This window comes from Pyxicephalus adspersus, chromosome 3 (genome assembly GCF_032062135.1).
Source record: "Pyxicephalus adspersus chromosome 3, UCB_Pads_2.0, whole genome shotgun sequence".
NCBI classification, from domain to species: domain Eukaryota; kingdom Metazoa; phylum Chordata; class Amphibia; order Anura; family Pyxicephalidae; genus Pyxicephalus; species Pyxicephalus adspersus.
Genome location: NC_092860.1, coordinates 100,029,701 through 100,053,218, shown reverse-complemented (window position 1 = coordinate 100,053,218; position 23,518 = coordinate 100,029,701). Strand labels below are relative to the sequence as shown.

Here is a 23,518-nt window from a genome sequence, read left to right as displayed (position 1 = left end):
GCACATAAATATTGGTTTTTGTACACTTTTGCAGAGAGTAGGTGAAAAGTTCCAAGAGTGCCATAGAAATAGATACATGGATTACTGAAAAGCCGGATATTTAAAATTTGAGTCAGCTGAGTAAATCAATGGTGGGACACAGTCCCCTTTTCTCTTTAAGCAGATAAGGTATTATGCAGATGGAGTTGCACTACACATACTAAACTACAGCACTACACTACAACATGCACTACACACACTAAGCTATTGAAAAACTTTTTATCGAATGTTTATGAGTTTTTTTCAGAAAAACGTTTCATTGGTGGGTTGTTATAAAAAGTACTGCATGATAAAGGCTTGCAATAATCCACTAAACTCCAGTGGTAAAATATGTGTTCCCAGATCTGCACATTTTTACAGGCATTAAGGAGCATTCCACTTTCACTTTTGGAGTCTAAACCAATGGTCGCCAGCCTTTTAAGGCTCACATACCACAGACTTTGGACCGCGCATGCGCGGGGAGCTATGTCTCACTCAAAGGAGAAGAAACTTTCCCCCAAGATTGATGATGAGTGATGTCATAATGCCAGAACCTACCCACTCTCCCATCGCAGGTCTGAGCCTAAGACACAACCTGTCCACCACCCTCAGCCTAGGATGCGTATGGGAAACGTGGTCTGCGGCTCCAGCCGGTGCGCCTTCCCAAGTGGGGCCCTTCTACTGCTAGGGGGTGCACTGGCCAAAGCCATGGCACACCTGTCAGATGGCACTAGTTGGCCATGGATCGGGGATTGGGGACCCCTGGTCTAAACTTTTATAAGGTAGAATACAACAAAAAAAAATACCTCTATTTCATCAGTAATACAAAAACTCCAATGTGGTCAGAACACAGCCTGGAAGATTGGAATAGAAATCTCATTGCTATCTAGAATATAATAACAGAACCAATATAATATGTAGAATATAATACCAGAACCAACATAATATGTAGAATATAATAACAGAACCAAATACATAGCTCAATAGACACTGTCTGTGCTTAGGATGTCCTTTGTTGTTGGCCAGACCCTTTAAGTATGAAAATAGCAAATTTGAAAGCCTCATAAATGACAAAAATTTAAACTCCAAAAACATTTTAAAAGAGTGTTACTGTGCTCTAATCATGTAAATGTGAATTTGTTTTTGTTATGTTAGAATGTGATGTTTTTATATTTGTAGTTTTCAAGGTTACCTCAGGTGAAAAACTCCCAACCAGGACATCCTTCATAACTTCATCAAGCATAACATATATTTAGATGCTTTTTTTTGTGCTTTGGTATTCTTTCAATACACTTGTGCAGTCAAACTGCACATTTTTTTAGTCACAAAAACACAAAAAGACTGCTGTGGGTGGAGCCTCGGTATATCACTAATAACAATCATGATAAAAATATTTCAATGCCACAACAAAAAAAGCAGATAAAGCCAGAGTAAAGAAAAAGATGTAAATAAATTATGAGGTACAAGAAGTTCTAAGGATAAAAAAAGGGCCGAGGAGGGAGGTAGAAAGTGCAAAAATGGAAAGAAGTTATGGTAGAGCTTTACTTCCAAGAAGCAGAGCAAAAGGGTGTGTGGTACAAAAGCATTCTAAGGGAGGAGAGTGTTGAGCGCTTTACCAGACAGCCCTGAGCAGTGTATTGATGGAGAGGGATAAAAGGACTGTCAGCAGGCCTGAAGAATTGTAAAAACACTGAAAACACAAAGACAAAAAAGAGACAAAAAAGGGCAAAGAGCAATGGGCCACACTTTGAGTGTCACAACAATGGAAAAAGATTAGAATTTGCCAAAAATGTTTATTTTTTTTTAAACAAATAATATGCACTGTGATGCAAATGACATCTATATGACTCTCACATCAACCAATAAAAATCTTGCTATTTAGTAGCACAGCAATACTGACAAAATATTCATATGTGACCCCCCACCCAAGAAAAAAACATTATGAAAAAAATATATTAATGTGTACAACCAAAAATCTGAAAACTGATACATAAACAGAAATTGTACAAAGAGATAATTTATTTACTTTTGCTTTGGCAGTATTAGCAAGTTAGTCTGCCAATCATACACATTTTTTTCATTCCTTTTAAATTCCAATTAAAATATATTTGATGGCTACATACATAGTATCAACAGATTTCATTAATTGATTCAGATTAAAAAGGAAATATAATTATTTACAATAAACAGGAAATTATTGAAATTAAATTTATTTTTTTATATTTATCATTAAATAAATTGCAGCTACAGAGTTTTTTTAGGAAAAAAAACAAAGTGCACAATGGTGAAGCTCTATTTGTTTTTAATCACAGAGCTCTAGAAAACGTAGACAACTGCAAACACTGAATTACCCAAAATATTTTCTTACATGATATTTTCAGGGTATTCCAATATTGGAAGATCAAAACACAAATCTCGACATCACTAAGTGAAAAATATGGCATCTGATCAAATGTTATCCCCAACATTGGGTTCTTTTTTTAAATTTGATCAAGTATCAGAATGTAACATGGATAGAAGTCTATAGTTGTGACAGCACAGCTATCATTCTCAGGCACTTCAGATAGAAAAGAATCAATTATATGTTTCTTTTCTCTACATTTACATTGTTCATTAAAAGAATCATTACATGTATTTAACTACTGTTAAAATAAAAATTACATCTCATTGTTCATTAATAGAACAATTACATTTATTTCAACTACTACAACTACATTTCTCTTGATATCAGCCTGTAATCTGCTAGTACTACAGCACTCAGACTGGGCAAGATGGAAAGATAGGGAGAGTACTCTGCACCTATCAGTGCAAATGTGGGAATATATTCACAGGAGAAAATATAGGAGGGGGTTTCAAGATAACGTAATAGATTGCTGCTGCTGCTCCTTCATCGATCAAATAGCAGGCAGGAAATGAGTTTTTGAGATGTGCTGAAGCCAAGGACCTTGCTGCTTTTTTTTGCTAGAGCTCCATGGATTACCAATTTACAGATCCATAAGTATATATATATATATATATATATATATATATATATATATATATATATGAATATTTATCTATATATGTATATCAACTACCAATTAAGCTGCCTGCCTGGAAACAAGAATTTTAAACTGCTTCCTACCAACACCTCTAAACTTTGAAGTGATGCCTTCTTGCTAATCCTCATTTGCAGAACTGCATTTTTTCAAGACTATGGCTGCACATAGTAAAGGCATTGCAGTGGAAATCCATAGCAAAATCAGATTTTAGCAGCTAGTGAATCAGACTAATGAAATGTTTTTTTTAACATAATCTTTGGCTGCTAATAATACTTCACATGTTGCTCATTAAAATGAAAAAAACTCCACAAAGCCTCCATATGCCTTCACATATATGGTGTTTTATTATTGCATTTAGTCATTTTGTTTAAATTATATAGCAAGACATGCAGGTACAGTGAGATGTGGAGTATAGGTAGATGTAGTTATATAAAAAGTGTAAAAGTGTTATCTACCATGCATGTACAGTGTCGTGCTCTATGTACTGGGATTCACTGAGATTCTATATCCTGCAGAGGTTAACTAAGGTCCGACACTTTCTGGCAGGCACATTTCAGAACTTTTTACTGCAATCTGACTTGCACTTGACTTGGTTGTACAGTAGCTGCCATCTTTCACTTCTATAGGATCCTATAGAACCTATTACCAGTTTTCATTATTTAAAAAAAAATAGTTAACAAATTATATACACACAGGTTTATGTAACACAATTCTGGTATATTTCAAGAACCCTTTGCATAAATATAAAAAAATATTATAGCAACTTTGTCACAGGTAGTCAGAAATGCCAACACATGTTTGACAGCCTGCAAGTCCATGCCATTATACCTAAATCCTGGCCTATTCAATAGGCAAACTTTAATACTTCCAGTGTAGGTTCCAAGTTGCCTGTTGCTCTGCAAATGTTTCTGATGGCCCATTATTATACTTATTGGCGTCACTGTCCAACAAGAATGTGCAGAAGGCAGGAAGAGGTGGGCAAGGTTTGAAGTCACAAAGAAGCAGCAAAAGTTTGTATGGAAAAATGGCTTGATATTTAGGAATACCAGCAGGAACTTTCTGCAGGCATGTGCAACCACGTGTTTTTATCTGAATATCATTTTTTTTATATTATATTACAAAAAAATACATAAAAAACACAAAACGTTACATTTGAGTACTAATGTAGGTAATATGCAGCAGTATTTTTAAAATTACAAAAGAAAGTGATTTTGTGAATATATTGAGAGGCAGATGAACTATCTTTCTCTCTTTTTTATTTTTATTTTTGAAAAACATAAATAACTTAAAAATGTAATAAAAAAAATAAATAATTGTACAAAAGTGATTCATACTAAACATCCAAACTATATGATTTATATGTTTCAGCTCCTTATTTCACATATATTACAGTGCAAATTAACTACAAAATGAAATATTTTTGAAATGTCGTGGAAGATGTCTCACTTTTCTGGTACCACTGAGATTTGCCTGCACAAAAAATCAAGTGAAAACCACATCAGAAAATAAAAATTAAAAGAGTTAAAGTTGCCATTTCTTAGCAGAGACATAATGAAGCAAAGCAAATTTAACAGAAGGGAGTTCCCTGTTTCTAATGGGCTAAATTATATAATTTGTGGCATTTTCAATGCAGGATGAGATGATTCTTTCTAAATTGCTACTATGAACTTTGCAATATGGTATAAAGTGCACACAGCAAATGTATTAGTGTAGTGCATTTATCACAAAACTATGAATATAATAAGCATGAGCAGCCCTTTTATTTTTAAGGGAATCACTAATGAAAAAGTAGATCATGTTAGTAGCACCTTCAGATATGTATATGGACCTTTCAATTATTTCACAAATTCACTGCAGCCCCCAAAATCTAGGTCATTCTGATATGCAAAACTTGACTTACTTTCCAAAGGATAAGAGCTGGACTAAGCCCCTCTTATCTCCTACAAGTTCTTTTTGGACACTGAGGCTGCCTGTTAATTAGGAGCCCAATGGGGAGTTAATGACCAGCATTGGCTTTTGCCAAAAGAGGTCAAAATTTGCATATCAAAACACCCTGGGTTTTTATGTTGCTGTGAATGTAATAAAGTATACCAGGTAGCTGAAAAAGATAACACTCTATTGAAATTTTCTTACAGCTAAAAGGATTGCTTTCAGATAGGTGTGAAAAGGCTATATTATTTTTTAGCATGTAAAACAGTTTTTAGTCCAGTAGAAATGTATGTTACTGTTACTGTTTAACTACCTTTATACTACTGCTATCAGATTATGCACATGCAAATAAATCTTCAGCTTCCATCCTTTTAAAATATTTTTTTCTAAACAGTGTCAGCCTAGAAGGAGGTTGTGAAAAGGCATCCTGCAGAAGTAAAGGGGGCAAAATGGACAATGGTCTGGTTGTGTTTTATTGTTATGTTAAGAAAGTGCTTTTGTAAGTGGCTGAACAGGTCTCTAGTGAAAGTTCTTCCATGAGAAACCTAAATAAGTATGTAACAATAAAACACCATTTTGTATTGTGCAATTAAAGTGTTACTATGTGATGCATGTTCCTAGTCTCTATCTTTTGTACAACTCTCCTGCAGTACAGTGTACTGAACCTGCCTAGTGTTTGTCAAGATTGACAATAAATGTAATGCCTAGAATTAGAATAAAGTTTATGATTGCTGGACTTCCCATAATCATAAAGCCTTTAGTAAACTGGTATTGTTAGCTAATGAAGTCTACTAATCCTAATAAAATTTCTGAAATATGCAATTCTTCATATGACATTATATCATATTTACCTTACTCAAGTGCACTATATTAAAAATTTCTAGTATATATATAAATTGATACGGAAGCACTATACACTATAAGAGACCAATAAATGAAGATTTATGATTAAAAATAAAAAATTAAACCACTGGTACATGTTTATAAATGCAAAAACACAGATATTCTCAATGAGATGAGGTATAAACTATGCATCAGGTGTTGGTCTATTCATTCACAATACAAAGAACAATAGACAGCTAAACATAACCAACTCAGATGACGAACTTTGTATCTGAATGTATTCTTCCAAGGACTTTATGTTGTAATTGCTGGTGACACTTGAATAAATATTCATAGATGTAACAATCATATAGAACAGTTCTCTTAAATACAATAAGAACAATACCACTGATCTCCCAGTGATGACACTTCATGTAAATGTCTTAGGCAAAAATCTCATTCCACAGTTTGATAGTTATCTAGAATCTTATTCATTTCATAAATCAGGACATATAAAATTTAGACAAGCGTACTTCTTTCATACAATGTGCTCTGGTATCTTTATTTTATAAGATGACAAGCAAGGTACTTACTCAGATACGGTGGTTTGTAAGGCGCTCTGGTGCCAGAGAGTAGGCCATCCAGCTCCTTCCTCTCCTGCGTACTACCTCCTCCATTCCCATTGCCCACTCCCGACAGCCCTTGTAATGCCTTCTCTTTGCCGAATGTGGAAAAAGATCTCTCCCCTCCTGGAGGCACCTCAGGTGCTTCAAACACTTCAGTGTCCGGAACTGAGTCCATGCCGGGCACATGAAGATTACTGCGGTAATCTGCCGCCTGGCGGCCATCACCAGAAGGTACAAAAGAAGGCATCCAGCAGCGGTCCGAGTGGCCCAAAGCTTTGCACTCTTCTGTGCAGTTGGAAAACAAGTCAGCACCTGTAACAGTTACAAAGCATGGCATAAGCTTGGATAAACCAAGACTTGAATTTGCAATTCTATATTAAAATATGCTTACAAGGCCAGAAATAACCATTTTGGGAAGTCATATAATTAATTGTGCAATTTGTTCTTAAATTTGAAGGAGAAATATGCACATGGTGAATTTTTACAAATAAATTTTGTCCATGTACTACAACTTAATAAATCCCATTGGAAGTAGGGGGAATTTAGGAAACTGGATGACATGCCACTTCCAAGAGCAGGAGCTTTGTACTTAGCACCAGCTTCATGACTGCCCTGTGGCGACCTTTAATTAACTGATTTCCTACTGTATGTCACCAAATCAGATAATGCTAATTTATGCCCAGTGCAGCAGTGTCTTAATTACTTGAAAATAAAAGGAAGAATACAATGTGCCAAAATGCATTTTCATTTTAAGGTCTTTGTTAAGTCAAGAATAAATACAACTTGATGAAAACTCAATCTTTAGACCTCTAGAAAGGTGACAGTAAAAATCAATTAATGAATTGCAGTTTCTAAGTGTTTAACACTTATACTGAACAACTTGTGTATTGATAGACATAAACTAGAGTTTTCATTATGTGATTACCCATAATTTTCACTTTGATGATTTTTTGAATTTTTTTTGTTTTGGGCAAGAAAATTAGCTATTGCATCTGCTGTATTGAAGGCGCATTCATCTCATTCTTAATGTCTAATTAGAAGATGAGTAGTTTTATATAACATGAAGTTTGGAAATTGTAATTAGCTTGTTTTACATTACTGTCCTAAACAAAGTGTCATGGGATGGCATAATGCAGTAGAGATAACCAAAGTCACGCTCTCTAGAAAGTGTTCTCGCCGGGCTGGAGCCTCAGTGCACTGGCGAGGTCAAAGCTAAAAGCTGATGTATTCATATTTACAGCAGACGTCTGGTGTGTCCATATGGGGCGAACAATGTGTAAAGTGCAAAGGAGAGGGCGTCTGCAGAACAGACTATACAGCCTGTCTGTGGGAAAATGCAAATTTGTGAAAGAGACTAATTTTGACTTTTTTTTTTCAAAATTATATAAAGAATAGCAAAATCACTTAAATGGCCACAGGCAGCTGCTTAGCTTCTCATTTGCAATTTGGTCTCATTTGACAGTCTGTTTTTTATAACTACAACCAGCATATTTTTATACCAGCATTTTTTTTAGGCAGACCTTTTTTTCTTTTTTTTTCCATTTACATTGATCAAAGCTCTAACATTAGGAGGCACCCACCTGCAAAAAAATCTTTCCCTGTTATGGGCTGCAGCATTATTTTGTTTGCAGTGCATGATCTACCATTTGCAGCACGTCTTTTGTTATTGTGATTGAGTGAGCTCCTGTTGCAAATGACCATGATTAGCTAAATTCAGTGTTCATGTAAGGTGAGATGTCGATGCTGATACTATTGACAGATCTCTAGATCTCTTCCTGCAAACACTTGTGCTTTGCTGCTTCTGGCAGCTGTTCTCCCCCATGTCCTTTAAACCTATTAAGACATTTTAAGCGACAAACTGCAATTTGAATGATTGATTTCATTTTGCCTTGCTAAATATGAACAGTGTGTCTATTAAGGATTACAGACAGTATTATGTAACTTTGTTGCAGATACATACTCATTTGCCCCAGCTTCCTAATGATGTTTGTGTATACAGATAGTGATGCAATATACTTGGTATCTAAATAAAAACACACACACACAATACACCCAGGAGTTTGTTTTTCACATATCTAACCTCAATTTGTCACTGGCTTCAAACATTTGCTGGCTGAAGGAGCAGCGATGAGATGTTAGGAGTGCTGAGGCTTATGGCTGCTGATTGATTTGCACAAAGACATGCACTGTGGGGTTGTTTATAAATCGGGACTGTGCAGTAATGCTTGTGTACACAATACCATATGTATGCTAATGCGCCTTCCCATGCCAACTGTGTGTACAGAGCTTTACATAAATATTATACAAGGCACAGTACAAGGTAAGGAAACCACAAACAAACAAGCTTTGTTTGTTCCAAAAAGGAAAAACAGAAATAGAATGTAAACCTTGATTTTTTTTTAATCTGTGTTTCAAATTATTAGATATTCACTGTTTACTTTTTTTTTAATTTTTGCTTTTTAAACTAAATTTATTTCCTATCTTTTTAATGTGAATAAAGTATTGGTTTATAAAGGCTCCAGAAACAATATTATCTTTAGGTTTGCAGTTACATTCTTATCCAAAAATCCTCATTCAATAATATTGCTGCCATTCTGATGGCCAAGATAAAATCTTACAACAGTAGGCCAAGCTGCATTCTTGTTTAGTGTTTAAATAATAGTTTGGGTACTTTTAAATTTGAGACTGTGTATGAGTATTACGTTTGAATAATATGATTTTACTTTTAATCTGATTTGAAACAAAATAATTCTCCCATGGTGGTTGTTGTGCATTAAGTACTGACTCCCTTGCTGTTTGCTCTTGATACCTACTTATCATTCAACCAGTGTCCCATTTTATAATTAGATTCATAATGTTAACTGTCCTGTGTCATCCGTGTGCCATAAATGCACTATGTAAAAATAAAAAAAAGAGCAGAATCATCAACAAGTGGTAAAGGGCAGCAAATGGAAGAGCTTTTATTACAGATTAATCTCACTTTGTAATGACTTTTATTTTAAATTAAGCAATGTAGCACATAGTAAGTCTGCCTTGAATTTTAACCTTCCATTGATAATAAGTATTCAGAAGTCTGGAAATAAATTACTGATCAGTGAGCTGTTGAAGAATGCAGACGTGAACTGCAGCTGGGATTAAAGAATCGGAGAGGAATGGGGAGGGGGACAGCACATAAGAAACATAAAGCGTTTTAAACAGAAACCGACAAGTTCAATCTTTTATACTTTGTCGTGCAAATAAAAATAATAGAAAGAGAAAGTATAAAATAATTGGAGAGGTTTTCTTTTACATCTAATCCTTTCTGATAAACGATCATTGACTGTGCTTTAGCACCATTCACAGTTTTCTGACAAGTTAGACATGTGCATGGAGGAAATATCAGTATGAATTATTTGGAGTAGAGGGTTGCAATTAAAATAAAAAGATAACTAGACAGGCATATTGGAAACCTTGCAAAGAGGAACAGTATGTCCTGTAGATAATGAGGAGATATCAACAATGGATTTATAATTAAAATAGACAGAAACTGATAATAGATAGATAGATAGATAGATAGATAGATAGATAATAGATAGATAGATAATAGAGAGATAGATAGATAGATAGATAGATAGATAGATAGATAGATAGATAGATAATAGATAGATAGATAATATAGAGATAGATAGATAGATAGATAGATAGATAGACACTGGGCACAGAACAAACACAGATAAAAGGTGGACAGACTGACAGGCAAAAGGAAAAGGATAGATAATATAAATACTAGACAAATTTGGTAGATAGATATATAGATAGATAGATAGATAGATGTTTATGATCACCAGCTGTCAGGCGGTATTGGTTGAACAGCAATGGAAACAGGGTCTTTAAAATAAATTACAGATTTTAAATCAACTCCTACTGAATAGAACTGTATGCAACCAGTGACATCTATTCATGAGACATTGTTCATGCTCCCCAAGAGAAGGGCAAAGGGCTTGAATCTGCTGGTAGGGAGAGGGTGGGAAAACTGGCTTGTGAACAGACTGAGAGGTACATCCGCTATACATTAGATGACTGCCGTCTAGTACTATTCTTTGAGTTCAAGTTACTTCAAAGGCTTTATTCATTAATTTAATAACTTGACCTGAGGACTTTGATGACAAAATGCACAAGCAACCAGCTACCACTTTGAGCAACCCATCTAATCCAGTGAAAGGTGATTTGTATATGCTAGCTGTAGGTAGCAGCACATTAGTGATTTCTGCACTTTAAAAAATTAATAAGGCTGCATATTATGCCAAAAAAAATTATATAAAAAATTAAATATTGTAATACCATGACATCAAATAGCTTCACTGCTATACAAGCAGCTTCAGAGACAGATGCCAGCACTGATGTGATGCTAAGGGGTCATGACCTATTGTCAAAGGACCAGACTGCGGTCCCATAGACACAAGATGAATGAGGTTATGCCATTTAAATCTCATGGCCAATCATATAGTGCCAGATATTGATATAAGACACAGTTGTGTGAATTAAAAAGGGTGCTGACATTTCACCAAGCTCATTAATAAGAGAGCTAACAATTACCAATCTATAATGAGTTCATTGTCATTATTTGTCTTTAATTTATATCACATACTTATATGGACTACGGAGTTAGGAAGGGAATTAAATAATCATATGAAGTCAGCGGAGTAGCTTAGCAACTGCTATTTTATAATTAATTCCCCCAAATTATCTTTCTCTCAGTGCAATTCACTTTACTGCCTACAGATAAACTAACCATGTCTGTTAGTGATTGCCATCAAATGTGTTTTGGTTTCCTCATTGATAAATGATTGATATTATGGCTTTATGGCCTTGCAATTCATAAACTCTGATACCACATTATGGAAATCACTTGCGTGAGCCTGCGTGGCGGAGCAGGGCCGATCAAGCTGCTAAGCTTAGCCTAAATTATTTCCAAATGAGTTGTCTAACTCAATCATTTCATTACGGTGAAGGTATTTAAACTGAAAATCTATTCCCTTCTTATCTCAAGGAGATAGCTCTAGTGAAACTCAACATTCCTGAATCGTAGATTCCAGCACACTATGTGAATCTGAAAGCATGTCTGATTTAAAATCACACACCATGATGCTCAATAAGCCACTGCAATGTTAAACATATTAAACTAGAGCTCTAGACCAGTGGCCAGAGAAATTGAGAGACTACAGGTAGACAAGTTATAAATTATTGCCCGCTCACTAAATGGACCATAAAATTGCCAAGCAGATCAAATTATCTGAAATCAATGATAATATAGGCAGCATATTTCTATTTAGATGCATATTTTAAGTGAGAACTATCAAGGAGATGCTATAAGTCAGAAAATTTACAATAATGTGACAGCATCAACCAAAGCTGGTGATATAGTTGGCTGCATGTGCTAAAACAGAAAAGAGCAAGGTGAATGTCTCTTGTAGCACTTAACACAACTGGTTAACCATGTTACTGGTATTTCCTAAAATCATTTGTAAGGGACAAGTGAGAATAAAGCACCAGTGGCTCTCTCTGCTTAGATACTGTTAGATATTATATATTTAATGATTTTCAATTACTTAACAGGTAATGTATTAACCACTTTCATCTGGAAAAGGATACAGCAGAATGGGAAGACATATGCAAAGCTTTAGGCAATTATCAGTGGTTACCTAAAGGTTATCAATCGTTTAGATAAACAGAACTAAAAGAAGCAACAAATGGCTGAGCACAGGCAATGGTTTCACTGATCTTTCACCATTTGGCCTTATTTTACCTTTTGTCTTTCTTCTTTTTAACTAAAATCAGCAAACCAGCATGAAAACATGCACTTCTTATCTCGGTCTGTTTTCTTTATCTCAGTATTTATAAACTGAATCCTAGTTTAACTTTCTACCTCTTTGTAGCACCTTCATGCTGTTTATTTTTTTTTTCCTATTTTCTTTCTATCTTTCTTTCTTTCCTTTCCTAGCATAAGCTACATATTAGAAGTACAAGCCAGCACATGGCCAGAAATATATCAAAGTAATATAGATAAATTGGGTGACAGTAAAAAAAACATATTAATTATAACAATACTAATATACTTGTAATAATAAATTGTGTGTGTTTTATTCACATTGTTACAACACTTTTTACAGAAAGTGTGCGCTATTCTTCTGTAACGGCAAGATAAAAATAAATATACACTGCCTACAGGTGAGTGAAAACAAAGCATTTGTCTAAAGTATCTGTTCTGAGGCTGTTAATGGTTATTCTGCTGTTTATTAGCTTTGCCTTCTGGGATTTTTAACATGAATAAATAACACCTATATTCAGCTTCAATGGGGTGTTAACATCCTCCCTAGTGTCTTTTTCCACTTCATTTCTTGTCTGATGAGTTTGCAGTTTCCATTTGCATACGCTAATCTGCCGATTACATTTTCTTATATTTTAAGGATATTTTTCATTTCCGTATCCATGTACTACCTTTATGATGAGTTGTTGCCTATTAAGGCATCTGGGAGCCAGGCCTGCTTACGTTTAATTGCATATTTTTTTAATTAGTCGGCTGCATATATTTTCTGTGTATTCTTGATCTGCATAACAGATGCCAATTAAATATTGTACGCTCCTTAATTACAAACTATTATTCTGGTAAACTAACCCCTTTTAAGCTTCGCTGGGTTACCAGCTTTGAAAACCTGAGAAAAAAATGCAACAAAGTCCGACTACTGTCTGCTGCTAAATCCTATTCAAGCGCTTACATTAATAACCGGCTTTATAATAAAATAGGTCGAGACAGATCTCTTTAAGTCAAGACAACAATAAATCAGAGCCCCACATATAGGGCCTAAATAAAGGATTCTCTGTGCTGAATGTAAACTTCTGGCAAGCCTTAGTTAGTGTGCAGTTTCCCAGACATTAAATAGACGCTCTGTTCACTTTAGCATGAAGTCCCACAAGGAGCAGCGACCTCCAGGGATTCTTGGCTCTCCTGAACTCTCATTAGGCCTGCATATTAATGACTTGTAAAAATAGAAGGGGGCCTGGAGTATAGCCTTTTCTATTCAAAGGATTTCCCATCCACAGAGCTCCCATACAATGCTGCAAACTGCACACAAGGCAAAGGCCAAGACACAGGCTCTCATATCTCCAGCAACGTCTGCTTCATAAACTCAGCCTGGTGTCTGCTAGGGGTAATAGTGTGTATAACACTGCACTCAGTGGAAGGGGACAGCTGGAGAGTGCATTTCTATAGACATTGGCTGCAATTATCAGACACATTCAGGACCATGGGAGAGAAGGATCCCGAGACATAATCCTCAAAAACACCACATCAAGAATGCACGCAAGACAATCAAACCTGTTACGCTATTGTTGGAATGACAGCTACTAATTATTTGACATTGCCCTAGCTTAAAAGGTGTCAGATGTGCATGCAGCTGAAATATAATATATATATATATATATATATATATATATATATATATATATACACACATATATATATATATATATATACACACATTTATATATATATTGGATATGTACCACATATACGATATATATCACAAAAATAATTAGGACATGGAGCAGGTGAAATTCTTCATAATATACTCTGACAGCTCTGCATATGACTCTGTTAAAGAATGACTGGCTAATCCAAGATTAGCTGGATAATGTGGATAATGCCAAATCAATCTTACGGCATTAGCATTAGCATTATTGCATCAAATTCAGGAATAGTTACTGCATTATAACATTTTCACTTATTTGCATACGCTTATTTGGAATACTGAAGCTGATTTGTTAGCACCAGTGATGCTGTAATTTATGGAAACCAACATAAATCCATATTCCTGTATCTCATTAGAGGTTAGATAATAAATGACAAACATGATTAGTCCGGTAATATGTTTTTACCAAATGGATTTTTTTGGTACGTATGTAGGCGAAAGAGTTTAATGGAATAGTTTATGTATTTATGACACTTTAATTTGTAAGTTTTGCCATTGAGGGGATAAAGGACTAATTTTGATTTGTACTCTCATCAGACTTACCAGAGGATTGACCTCGATTAGTGGCGTCATGATCACTGTCTCCTTGCTCACTGTCTCCGTGCCCACTATCCTTAGAGCTTACTATGTCTGCTTCCTGGAATGCAGAACTGCAAATACAAACAGCACAGCATTGAGAAGAATGAGCAAATCAGATATTCTTCTGCCATCCTATGGACACAGTGGGAGCTGCACTGAATAGCTCTACATCTACAGTATGCTAGCAATACAAGTGTTACTTTCCCCCTCAACAGGATGACACAGACAGGATATATCACAAACAGCAAGACAGGTGAGGGCAATACAGCAGAGGAAGTGTTACATTTCACACAGCTTGCCTGTTATTCTCTATACCACTTCTAAAGCTCCAAGCCACCAATTCAGAAATCTGCAAAACTTCTTTAGGGCAGCACTAATATATATATATATATCTGAATCTATGACTCAATAACCTTGAAATGGCCCAATATAAATGGGAATATATATTGACAAAATGATTAATACCATGTTACTATCCACAATGGTGTCCACTGTGCAGAAATAACACAAATGAAAAATAAAGAAATAAATGACACGCCCAAGTACATTTCATACCTGTTTACCCGTCGTGGTCTGTCAACTAGATAACTGAGTTCAGTGCGTTGATGTTTATTCTAAAAAATAAATGAGACACAATTGGACTCTAAATGTCACTGCAGTATGGAATATGAAACAGCTCGGAGCTACTGGGTTGGATGATTGATTAAAGAGTATACAGAGATGTCTAGGCCCCCAGCAGTTGGAGCATATAAAATATTGAGAGTGCTTATTTATTCAGTGAGCTGGGTTCAATGGCAGAATATATACAAACATAAAAGGGCAGCTGCATCACCTATCGCTCCCCCAATAACCAGAAGTAATGGCATTTCTTGAGCCCATGATAGACACATGCACTTATTACTGTGCTCACAAAATGGGTGGGGATTACAGCAGACATACTGTACAAGTCTCCATGTACCAATATCAATGATTGCAGGAGATGAAAGGTTTCCATATATAGCATCAATGCTATGGGCTTTATATTCAAGTAGAAGCAAAATCACTCAATTGCATTCATTTCTTTAACAAATGACACAATAATTATATCAAAGCTATAACTTTTTTTTAACATTCTAGGAAGCCAATACACCATTTATGTGCCACATTGTAACCTTAGTATATATCACTGTTCTGCTGCATAAATATGTGCGCAGGATTTTACAGACATTACTTATGAGCAGCAAGGGAAAATTTTCAGAACATTGCCAATAAATCAATTAACAAATTATTCCACAAATGGTGATCAGTTTAAGGTGTCCCCGTACAGACAGATAGCTCGCTAATTTCTCAATGCCAGACTGGGCTCATTCACATTCAGGCAGTGTGGGCTGCAGCCTGCAACAGTTTTCTAAGGGAATTCTAATGCTAGATCCTGATGGCACAAGAAATCATATACCACATCCAGCCAGATTCAAGCAATACCAAGGCATGGCTACTCTTAATATCATATTATTGGGAAACTGGCAATTCTAACAGCAGTAAAGGCTGCAGGGATTTAAGATGGAGCAGTCATGTCATAATTTGCACATACATTGCAGGGGTTTCTAGAATGAATCAACAGAGCAATAACATAAAAAAGGCAAAGTATGACAGGGACAAGCCAAAAACAACCGGATTTGGTGGATTTCGAAGAAAACAGATGATATAACTCTAGGGAGAGATGTAATGGATTTTATCTGGGTAAATGAGCGTGGAAAGGGGATTTAAAGATAACCAGGGATCAGTAACATCTGGTTACAAGGGAAAAGTTCTTAAGGCGTTAACCTATTAAAAAAAATAGCCCAGTCAGAAAGAAATGAGTGCAGAAGAAATGTACGTGACATAAATATAAATATAATATTTAGCTTACCTCACTGGACAGGATACTGCCATTGGAGATGATATCAGGCTGCTGGTCAGCGTAGCCGGTCACTATAGCCCCACAAGGGTTGTGCTCGGTGTCTGTGCTCCTAGATGGACTACAGGGCTTGAGGAACATTAGGTCGGTTTTGGCAGATTCAGGGGTCAGACAGACCTGATAGCAATAGTTCTGGTTATGATGGTGAGAGCCAAAGCTGCCAGACTCCTCCACTGGCACTTGGGTAGCACTGGGCACATTGGAGCTTTGCACCAGCATGATGTCTGACTTGCTGAGCTTTTTCTTTCGAGCTCTGGCTTGTCGGCTACAGCAAGAGCAGCAGCACATACAACAGTCACTGGCCAGGCAGCTATAGATGTTGAGTTTCTTCTCTTTTTGACACCTGATGGCCAACACAATCATAGCCAACAAAAAGATGAAGGAGACAGAGCCTAGGGCAATGATGAGGATGAGAGTGAGATCTAAGGCTGTGTCATTGGAGCGGCTGGGCCTCTGGTCTCCTCCTTGCCTTTCTACAGAACTGTCCACTATCTGGACCTGGATGAGGGCAGTGGAGGAGAGTGGTGGCTGTCCATGGTCCCTAACCTCCACCACTAACTCAAAGGGTCTGTGAGGATCCCTCTTACTAGTGATCTTCCTTGCTGTCCTGAGTTCCCCAGTCCTCCAGTCCATTCGGAACAAACTCATATCATTGCCTCTGAGGATGCTATAAGTCAGGCGGGCATTTTCACCTTCATCTGAGTCCACAGCCACCACACGTGTAAACAGGTAACCAGGTTCAGCTGTCCTGGGCAGAAGCTCCTTGGCAGTGCCATTCCTACCTTGGGGGGATACTATAGAGGGGGCATTGTCATTTTGATCCACGATCACTATGTTGACAGTGGCATTGCTGGCCAGGGGAGGGTTGCCCCCATCTCTTGCCTCCACCATGAAACTGAACTCTTTCAGCTGCTCATAGTCAAAGGTGCGCAGGGCATAGAGGTAGCCATTCTCCGAGTTGATGGACACATAGGTGAAGACAGACATACCTTGGATGTCACACTCCAAGATATAGTAGGTGACATCGGCGTTGTCTTCGTCATCCTTGTCGGTGGCACTGACAGCAGAGATATAAGCCCCTGGCACATTATTCTCGGTGACATAGACATTATAGACGGCCTGAGTGAAGTGGGGAGCATTGTCATTGACATCGGCCACCTGGACCTGGATGGATTTGGTGGAGCTGAGTGGCGGGGAGCCCTTGTCCCTGGCCAGCACAGTCACCGTGTAGGATGGCACCAGCTCCCTGTCCAAGGTGCCATCTGTCACAATGGTATAATAGTTCTTGTAGGACAGCTTGAGCCGGAATGGCACATCCCCTAGGATCTCACAATGTATCTGCCCGTTCTCCTCCGAGTCCTTGTCTACCACACTGAATAGAGCCACCACAGTGCCCGGAGGGGCCCCCTCACTTACCGCTTCCTTCACCGTACTGAAGGTGATCTCCGGGGCGTTATCATTCAGGTCCAACACCTTGACCAGCACCTTGCAATGGGCCGGCACGGCATTCGGCCCCAGGTCCTTGGCTTGGACATACACCTGGTACATGCTGCTCTCCTCATAGTCCAGCTCTCCGGTGATCTCCATCCGACCCGTCCTGGGGTCAATATTAAAGATCTCCCGGACCCGGGGGCTGTTGTGGCTGCTGAACGAGTACACCACCTCCCCGTTTTGACCTTCATCCAGATCGGTGGCGTTGAGCTGAATGACCAGGGTGCCGGGGGGTGAGTTCTCGGGCATGGACACGGTGTAGACCGGCTGCTCAAACACCGGCACGTTATCATTGGAGTCTAAGACTTTGATGGTGAGCAGAGCGGTGCCGGTTCTTTGAGGAATGCCGCCATCCATAGCAGTCAGGACGTACCTGTGCAGGGCTTGCTGCTCCCGGTCCAGTTGCTTCTTCAGTACCAGCTCGGCGAACTTGTTGCCATCGCCCTGGGTCTGCACGTCTAGGGTGAAGTAGCTGTTGGTGGTCATCTCATAGGTGCGCAGGGAGTTGTTCCCTACATCGGGGTCATAGGCGCTCTCCAGGGGGAAGCGGGTCCCCGGGGTGGCACTCTCCGAAATCTCCACCTGGATGTCTGTCTCTGGGAAAGCCGGAGGGTTGTCATTAATGTCCAGCACCTCGATCTCTACTCGGAAGAACTCCAATGGGTTCTCCAGGAAGACTTCCAGATGAAGAAGACAAGCCGGGCTCTGCTTGCAGATCTGCTCCCTGTCTATCTTCTCCTTGACATACAGCACCCCATTCTCCAGGTTCAGCTCCAGGTAAGGGCTCCTGGAATTGGGGGCTGTCTGGAAGCGACGACTGGAGAGCTTTGTAATGTCCAAGCCCAAATCCTCAGCGATATTCCCCACGAAAGTGCCATGGTCCCTCTCCTCCTGCACCTTGTAGGCGAGCTGGGAAAGCACACCATCCACAATGCACACCAGTAAAAATAAAACAATCATCTCCAGGCAAAGGAATGGAAAAAAAGTGACAAATACAAAAATGATGAATGAAGAAGAAGAAAAGTGCACTTATTCCTGCCACATCCAGGTCAATGGCTCAGTGTAGAGCAGAAGAAGTGAGGCATCCCCTCATCAGGATTCCTTGCAGTCACCATCACACTCAATCCTCTATTTTATTATTCCGCTGCCAAGGATAAATCCCAAGTAAACAGTCCTAGTGTTCTAAGATAGTCCTTTCCACGACACTCACAGTCCTACATCCACTGCACATGGTGTCTCTGATTCTAAATAATTCATAAACCTTAGGATTACATTCACTGCTAGAGAGACCAAAAATCAGGAAAAAAGCAGGGACTTAAAGGAGCTTTCCTTTGTTTTAATTCCTGTAGTCCCCCAACTCCATAGACTCCATTGTGATCCTGGTTAGTGTAGTGACTTTTTATTTATTTTTCTATATTGATATGTGTTGAGTTCTCCCAGCTCCAGCTTCTGTGATCTCTGCTGGCAGTGTCTGAGCTCCCAGCTCCCTGCTTAGCTGTTTTTGCGCAGCGCCCTCCTCCTGCCAACCAATGGGAGGCCCAGGGATGACCGGGGGCGTGTCTTTCCCGGCACGTCATCCTATTAGCAGAGCGGCGTCATGTGAAGGAGGGAGAAGGATGGAGTGTGCTCGGGGAGAGGAGACGCTCAATGCTGCTCGCAGTGCCCCGGCCTCCAGGGGATGATATGAGGATGGCGGGGTACTGACACACATAGGTCAGCCTTTTATCATGGACTTCTCCCCCTTCCATGACATGACTGGTGATATGCACAAGGTGAGAGGAGGAGAATACACGGCAGCAATACTGCCCGGGATCAGAGGCATCTCAGCTGGGATCAATGACTTCTCTGCATGAGTCCTGGCTGCAAACCTCACCCATTCTCACACGCCACGGTCTATGTTAGCGCTACTCCTCTGTAACAAGCACAACCAATACACTACAATAGTTCAAGTCAGTTCTTAGGGAAAGTGACATGTGTTCACCTATTGAACTACAGAAGTTTTCTTCATTCATCAATTGTGTCCATTTAACTTCTAACAGTTAGGACCTGGGGAATGCAAGATTCTTATTATCTACTTGTTTTTAGAAAATCAATGAAAATCAATCCATATATCTTCTATCTATCCATCTATCCACCTATCTATCTATCTATCTATCTATCTATCCATCTACCTATCTATATTCTATCTATTTATTTATCTATCTATCTATCTATCTATCCTCTATCTATCTATCTATCTATCTATCTATCTATCTATCTATCTATCTATCTATCTATCTCTCTATCTATATTCTATGTATGTATGTATGTATCTATGTATGTATGTATGTATGTATCTATCTATCTATCATACATACATTATATATAGCACAGTATATAGAGACCAATGCTAGCTAGGATAGTGTTAATCTATTGGGAAGAATTGAAGAGAGCCCAGGCCAGGCTCAGAGGAAGTCCTGGGGTTTTCTTAGCTCCATGGTGACATTACACTCAGGCATTATAAGGTGTAACACTTGTTGATGTGATCATCCTCTGAGGACACACCTGAAATAGCATAGCTCAGAGGTTATATCATGAGAGGGAAGCCCTACCTGTTACTAGTGAGGATAGACTCTGGCACATGGCATGGAAAGTTCCTAGCATCAGCTGCTGTACACAGAGATCAGGGTCCTGGGAGTGGAAACATCATAGAATGCAGTGTATGCCACAGGGCATAATGACTGGCAACAGAGCCTAGGAATCCCTCCAGTACCAGGGGATGGCTGCATAGACTTATCATGAGATGAGGAAAGCTATAGTCAGTGCAGGAGCAATTATATATGAGTAGGTGTGCATTGTTTTGTTATTCTCATATGATGTACAAAAAACAAATCAATTGCTTAAAGAATAATCATTGCTTGTAATAAATAATTGCTTGTTGAATCGTTACTGTGACTATAGGGAGTAGTAAAGTTTGATGGGCATAGCAAAGCAAAGATTTCAGTTTGTCACTATGAGGTCCTAAACCACAGGTCTTTTATGACCTAGATCAGTCAAAATCCTTTAGCTGTAGTAAATGCACATTTCACATTCTATTGACTTTCACTAAACTGTGATGGTAATTTCACACATGCTGTATAGATCAGTCACAGGACAGCAGAGGTCTGAGTATAACCTGTTGTGTACTGCTGCTACCATGTCACCTTCCCTGCAGGGTGGTATAGGATTCCCCTGCTGTCTGTCTTTGAATCCAATACTGTGAATACTATGAGAGTACACACAATGACTTGATATTGTGTCAGTGATAGTCAGGGCACAGTGATGAGGTTAGGGGGCTGCATATTGTCTTCCTCATGATACTCATTGCCATGGCATAACTCATCAGGCAATGATCTACTTGATAATGACTTAAAGGATTTAATAACTTGTTTCACTAATGCCCTCAGTTTTATGGAAATGCATACATTGGCCCTGATTTATGAAAGCTCTCCAAGGCTGGAGAGAATACTCTTTTATCAGTGAAGCTGGCTGATTCTGCAAACTTGGAATGGATCTGGTCCATGATTCAGAACGTTTGCTAGCAAATAGCAATTGTTTTTTTTAAAAATCCACCCCATGTTTTCTGGATCACCCAGCTTCACTTTTAAAAGTTTATTCTCGCCAGCCTTGGAGAGCTTTCATAAAACAGGCCCATTGACTTGAAATTGTATCAGTAGTAGGCAGGCAGTGGGGACACAGGGAGGGGCTGTAGATTGTCTTCTTTATGCATCACTTGTAATGGTATACCCAGGGAGCAACAATCTACTTGACGGTGACCCAAAAACAGAACTTGGTAGATTGCCTCAATATTGGCAAAAAGTATTATGGGAGAGCATGCAATAAAATTGATTTATTAAAGCTCTCCAAGACTGAATAGATGATAGATCATGGGAGAACCTGGGTGATCCAGAAAACCTAGAATAGATTTGGTCATCAATGGAGTAATAATCTGCTTGATCGTGGCACAGAAGTAAAACTTGATGACTTGTTTCACTAATGCCACTTAGTAAAACAAATGGATGTGTTTAAGGCAAGTTAATGGGTGGGCGTCATTTTTCCACATCAAAAACCTGTCTTCTGTTGAATAGAAATGCGTTCAGTAATATCTGAACCTCTGTAGAAAAGACTTGTTATTTATAGAAGGCTGTGCAACTTTGTTAAACATATAATAATACTGTAATAATGGGCCATGCTGCCGCTACCCAACCATACCCCACATGGCAAAGTCTGATTACATTCATACATACCTCACTTTTGTTATGCCAACCCATTTCCATTCAATAGGGAGCAGCAGGGACACAGCTTGCATTATTCCATATTCTTTACATCATAAAGTAAAATATAACGCACGTCTGTCAAGAAAATCACACTGTGTGCTTGGTTCTCTGCAGCACCCTGGCAGCAGCAGCAGGCATGGCAGTGATATGAATAACCCCCAGTGCAGTCATTATAAAATCACGTGATTGGGGGCTCCTAGAGTCATGGAGTTTCCGAGGAGGCTGTGGCACTACAAGTTCCAGCATGGCCCAGCATTAAAGACAATGTTGAGGTCATTTGCACTCATAGCAGTGAACCAGATTTAATTTTAATGTTTTCTTTAGCTGGAACAATGACAAATTACTGTTCATTGATTGCTCTTCAGTCATTTTCCTGCTTCTTGCTGAACAACTCCAAATTCATTAGATTTTCTGGGATTTTATTAGCTGACCAGCACTGGTGTCTTTAATATTCCAAACTGCAGTAACTGATAGCCACCATCACATACCGGTAGCTTTTCCCTAATTTCCAGCAGTTGGAGCAATATAAAATGATTGCTAAGTGGTTGCTAAGGGTAACTGCACTTTGCACATTTGGGGCCAGATGTTTAAGGGCTGGGAGTTTGGGCATGTTTAATAAAACTACAAAGGGGCATAGTACTACAGAAGTTAGTGCAACTATCTGATTTCTTGAATCTAATCTTCAGCAGTTGGAACAATATAGAATGATTGCTAATTGGTTGCTATGGGTAACTGCACTTTACAGACCATTCATTCTTCTTAGTTACTGAATACATACCACTTTCTGGGATCTGTTGTTTAGGATCCACTCAGCACAGACGTATTTAACAAGACAATTCAGAGATCCATAATACTAGAGAAGATGTAGTGACCAATAACAACCATTATTACTTGATTTCAGTACCCTGGATTCCAATAGTTGTAACAATAGAAACAATTTCTATCTGCTTGCTAAGGGTTACTATGCTTTGCACGTTTTATTTCTCCATAGGCCAGGCTGTAGAGGGTTAATTCTATAAGAGTTAATGGCTCAGGTAATTAGTACTGCATTAGCCCATAGCAACCATCACATTTCTATGCTTTTCAGCTATTAAAAATTGAAAACCCCTGGTCACAGAATGGTGCAGGTCACAAGAACAACCTGTGCCATCTAAATCTATTGGTGGGGAAGGGGGGAGGGATGAGTGTGTGTTGGGGGGGGGGGGGGGGGGGTGAGAGGGTCAGACACCTAGAGCCATGGAATGCCAACACATTGGGGCCAGCAGACCTAAAG

The 23,518-nt window shown here is 38.6% G+C and overlaps 1 protein-coding gene and 1 long non-coding RNA gene across 4 annotated transcripts in view; one reads left to right on the top strand and one right to left on the bottom strand.

Annotated features, from left to right (window-relative positions):
• Window positions 1–14,608, top strand: part of LOC140326852 (uncharacterized) — a 110,290-nt gene extending 95,682 nt beyond the window's left edge. For both annotated transcript variants that reach the window (XR_011919933.1, XR_011919934.1), the window contains 2 exons: window positions 12,586–12,643; window positions 14,482–14,608. This is a non-coding gene — a long non-coding RNA (uncharacterized lncRNA). The remainder of the gene's footprint in view (window positions 1–12,585; window positions 12,644–14,481) is intronic.
• The window catches only part of PCDH10 (protocadherin 10), a 51,977-nt gene extending 32,568 nt beyond the window's left edge, over window positions 1–19,409 (bottom strand). The window contains exons 1-5 of one of the 2 annotated variants that reach the window (XM_072405829.1): window positions 16,412–19,409; window positions 15,079–15,137; window positions 14,488–14,594; window positions 6,404–6,748; window positions 1,792–4,529 (exon numbers count right to left, since the gene is read on the bottom strand). In XM_072405829.1, coding sequence (XP_072261930.1) covers window positions 4,462–4,529; window positions 6,404–6,748; window positions 14,488–14,594; window positions 15,079–15,137; window positions 16,412–18,910 — 3,078 coding nt within the window. In that variant the 5' untranslated portion in view covers window positions 18,911–19,409 and the 3' untranslated portion in view covers window positions 1,792–4,461. Of the gene's footprint in view, window positions 1–1,791; window positions 4,530–6,403; window positions 6,749–14,487; window positions 14,595–15,078; window positions 15,138–16,411 lie in introns of those variants that run through there. The other variant, XM_072405830.1, reaches the window with a different exon arrangement.
• Window positions 19,410–23,518: the final 4,109 nt, after the last annotated feature.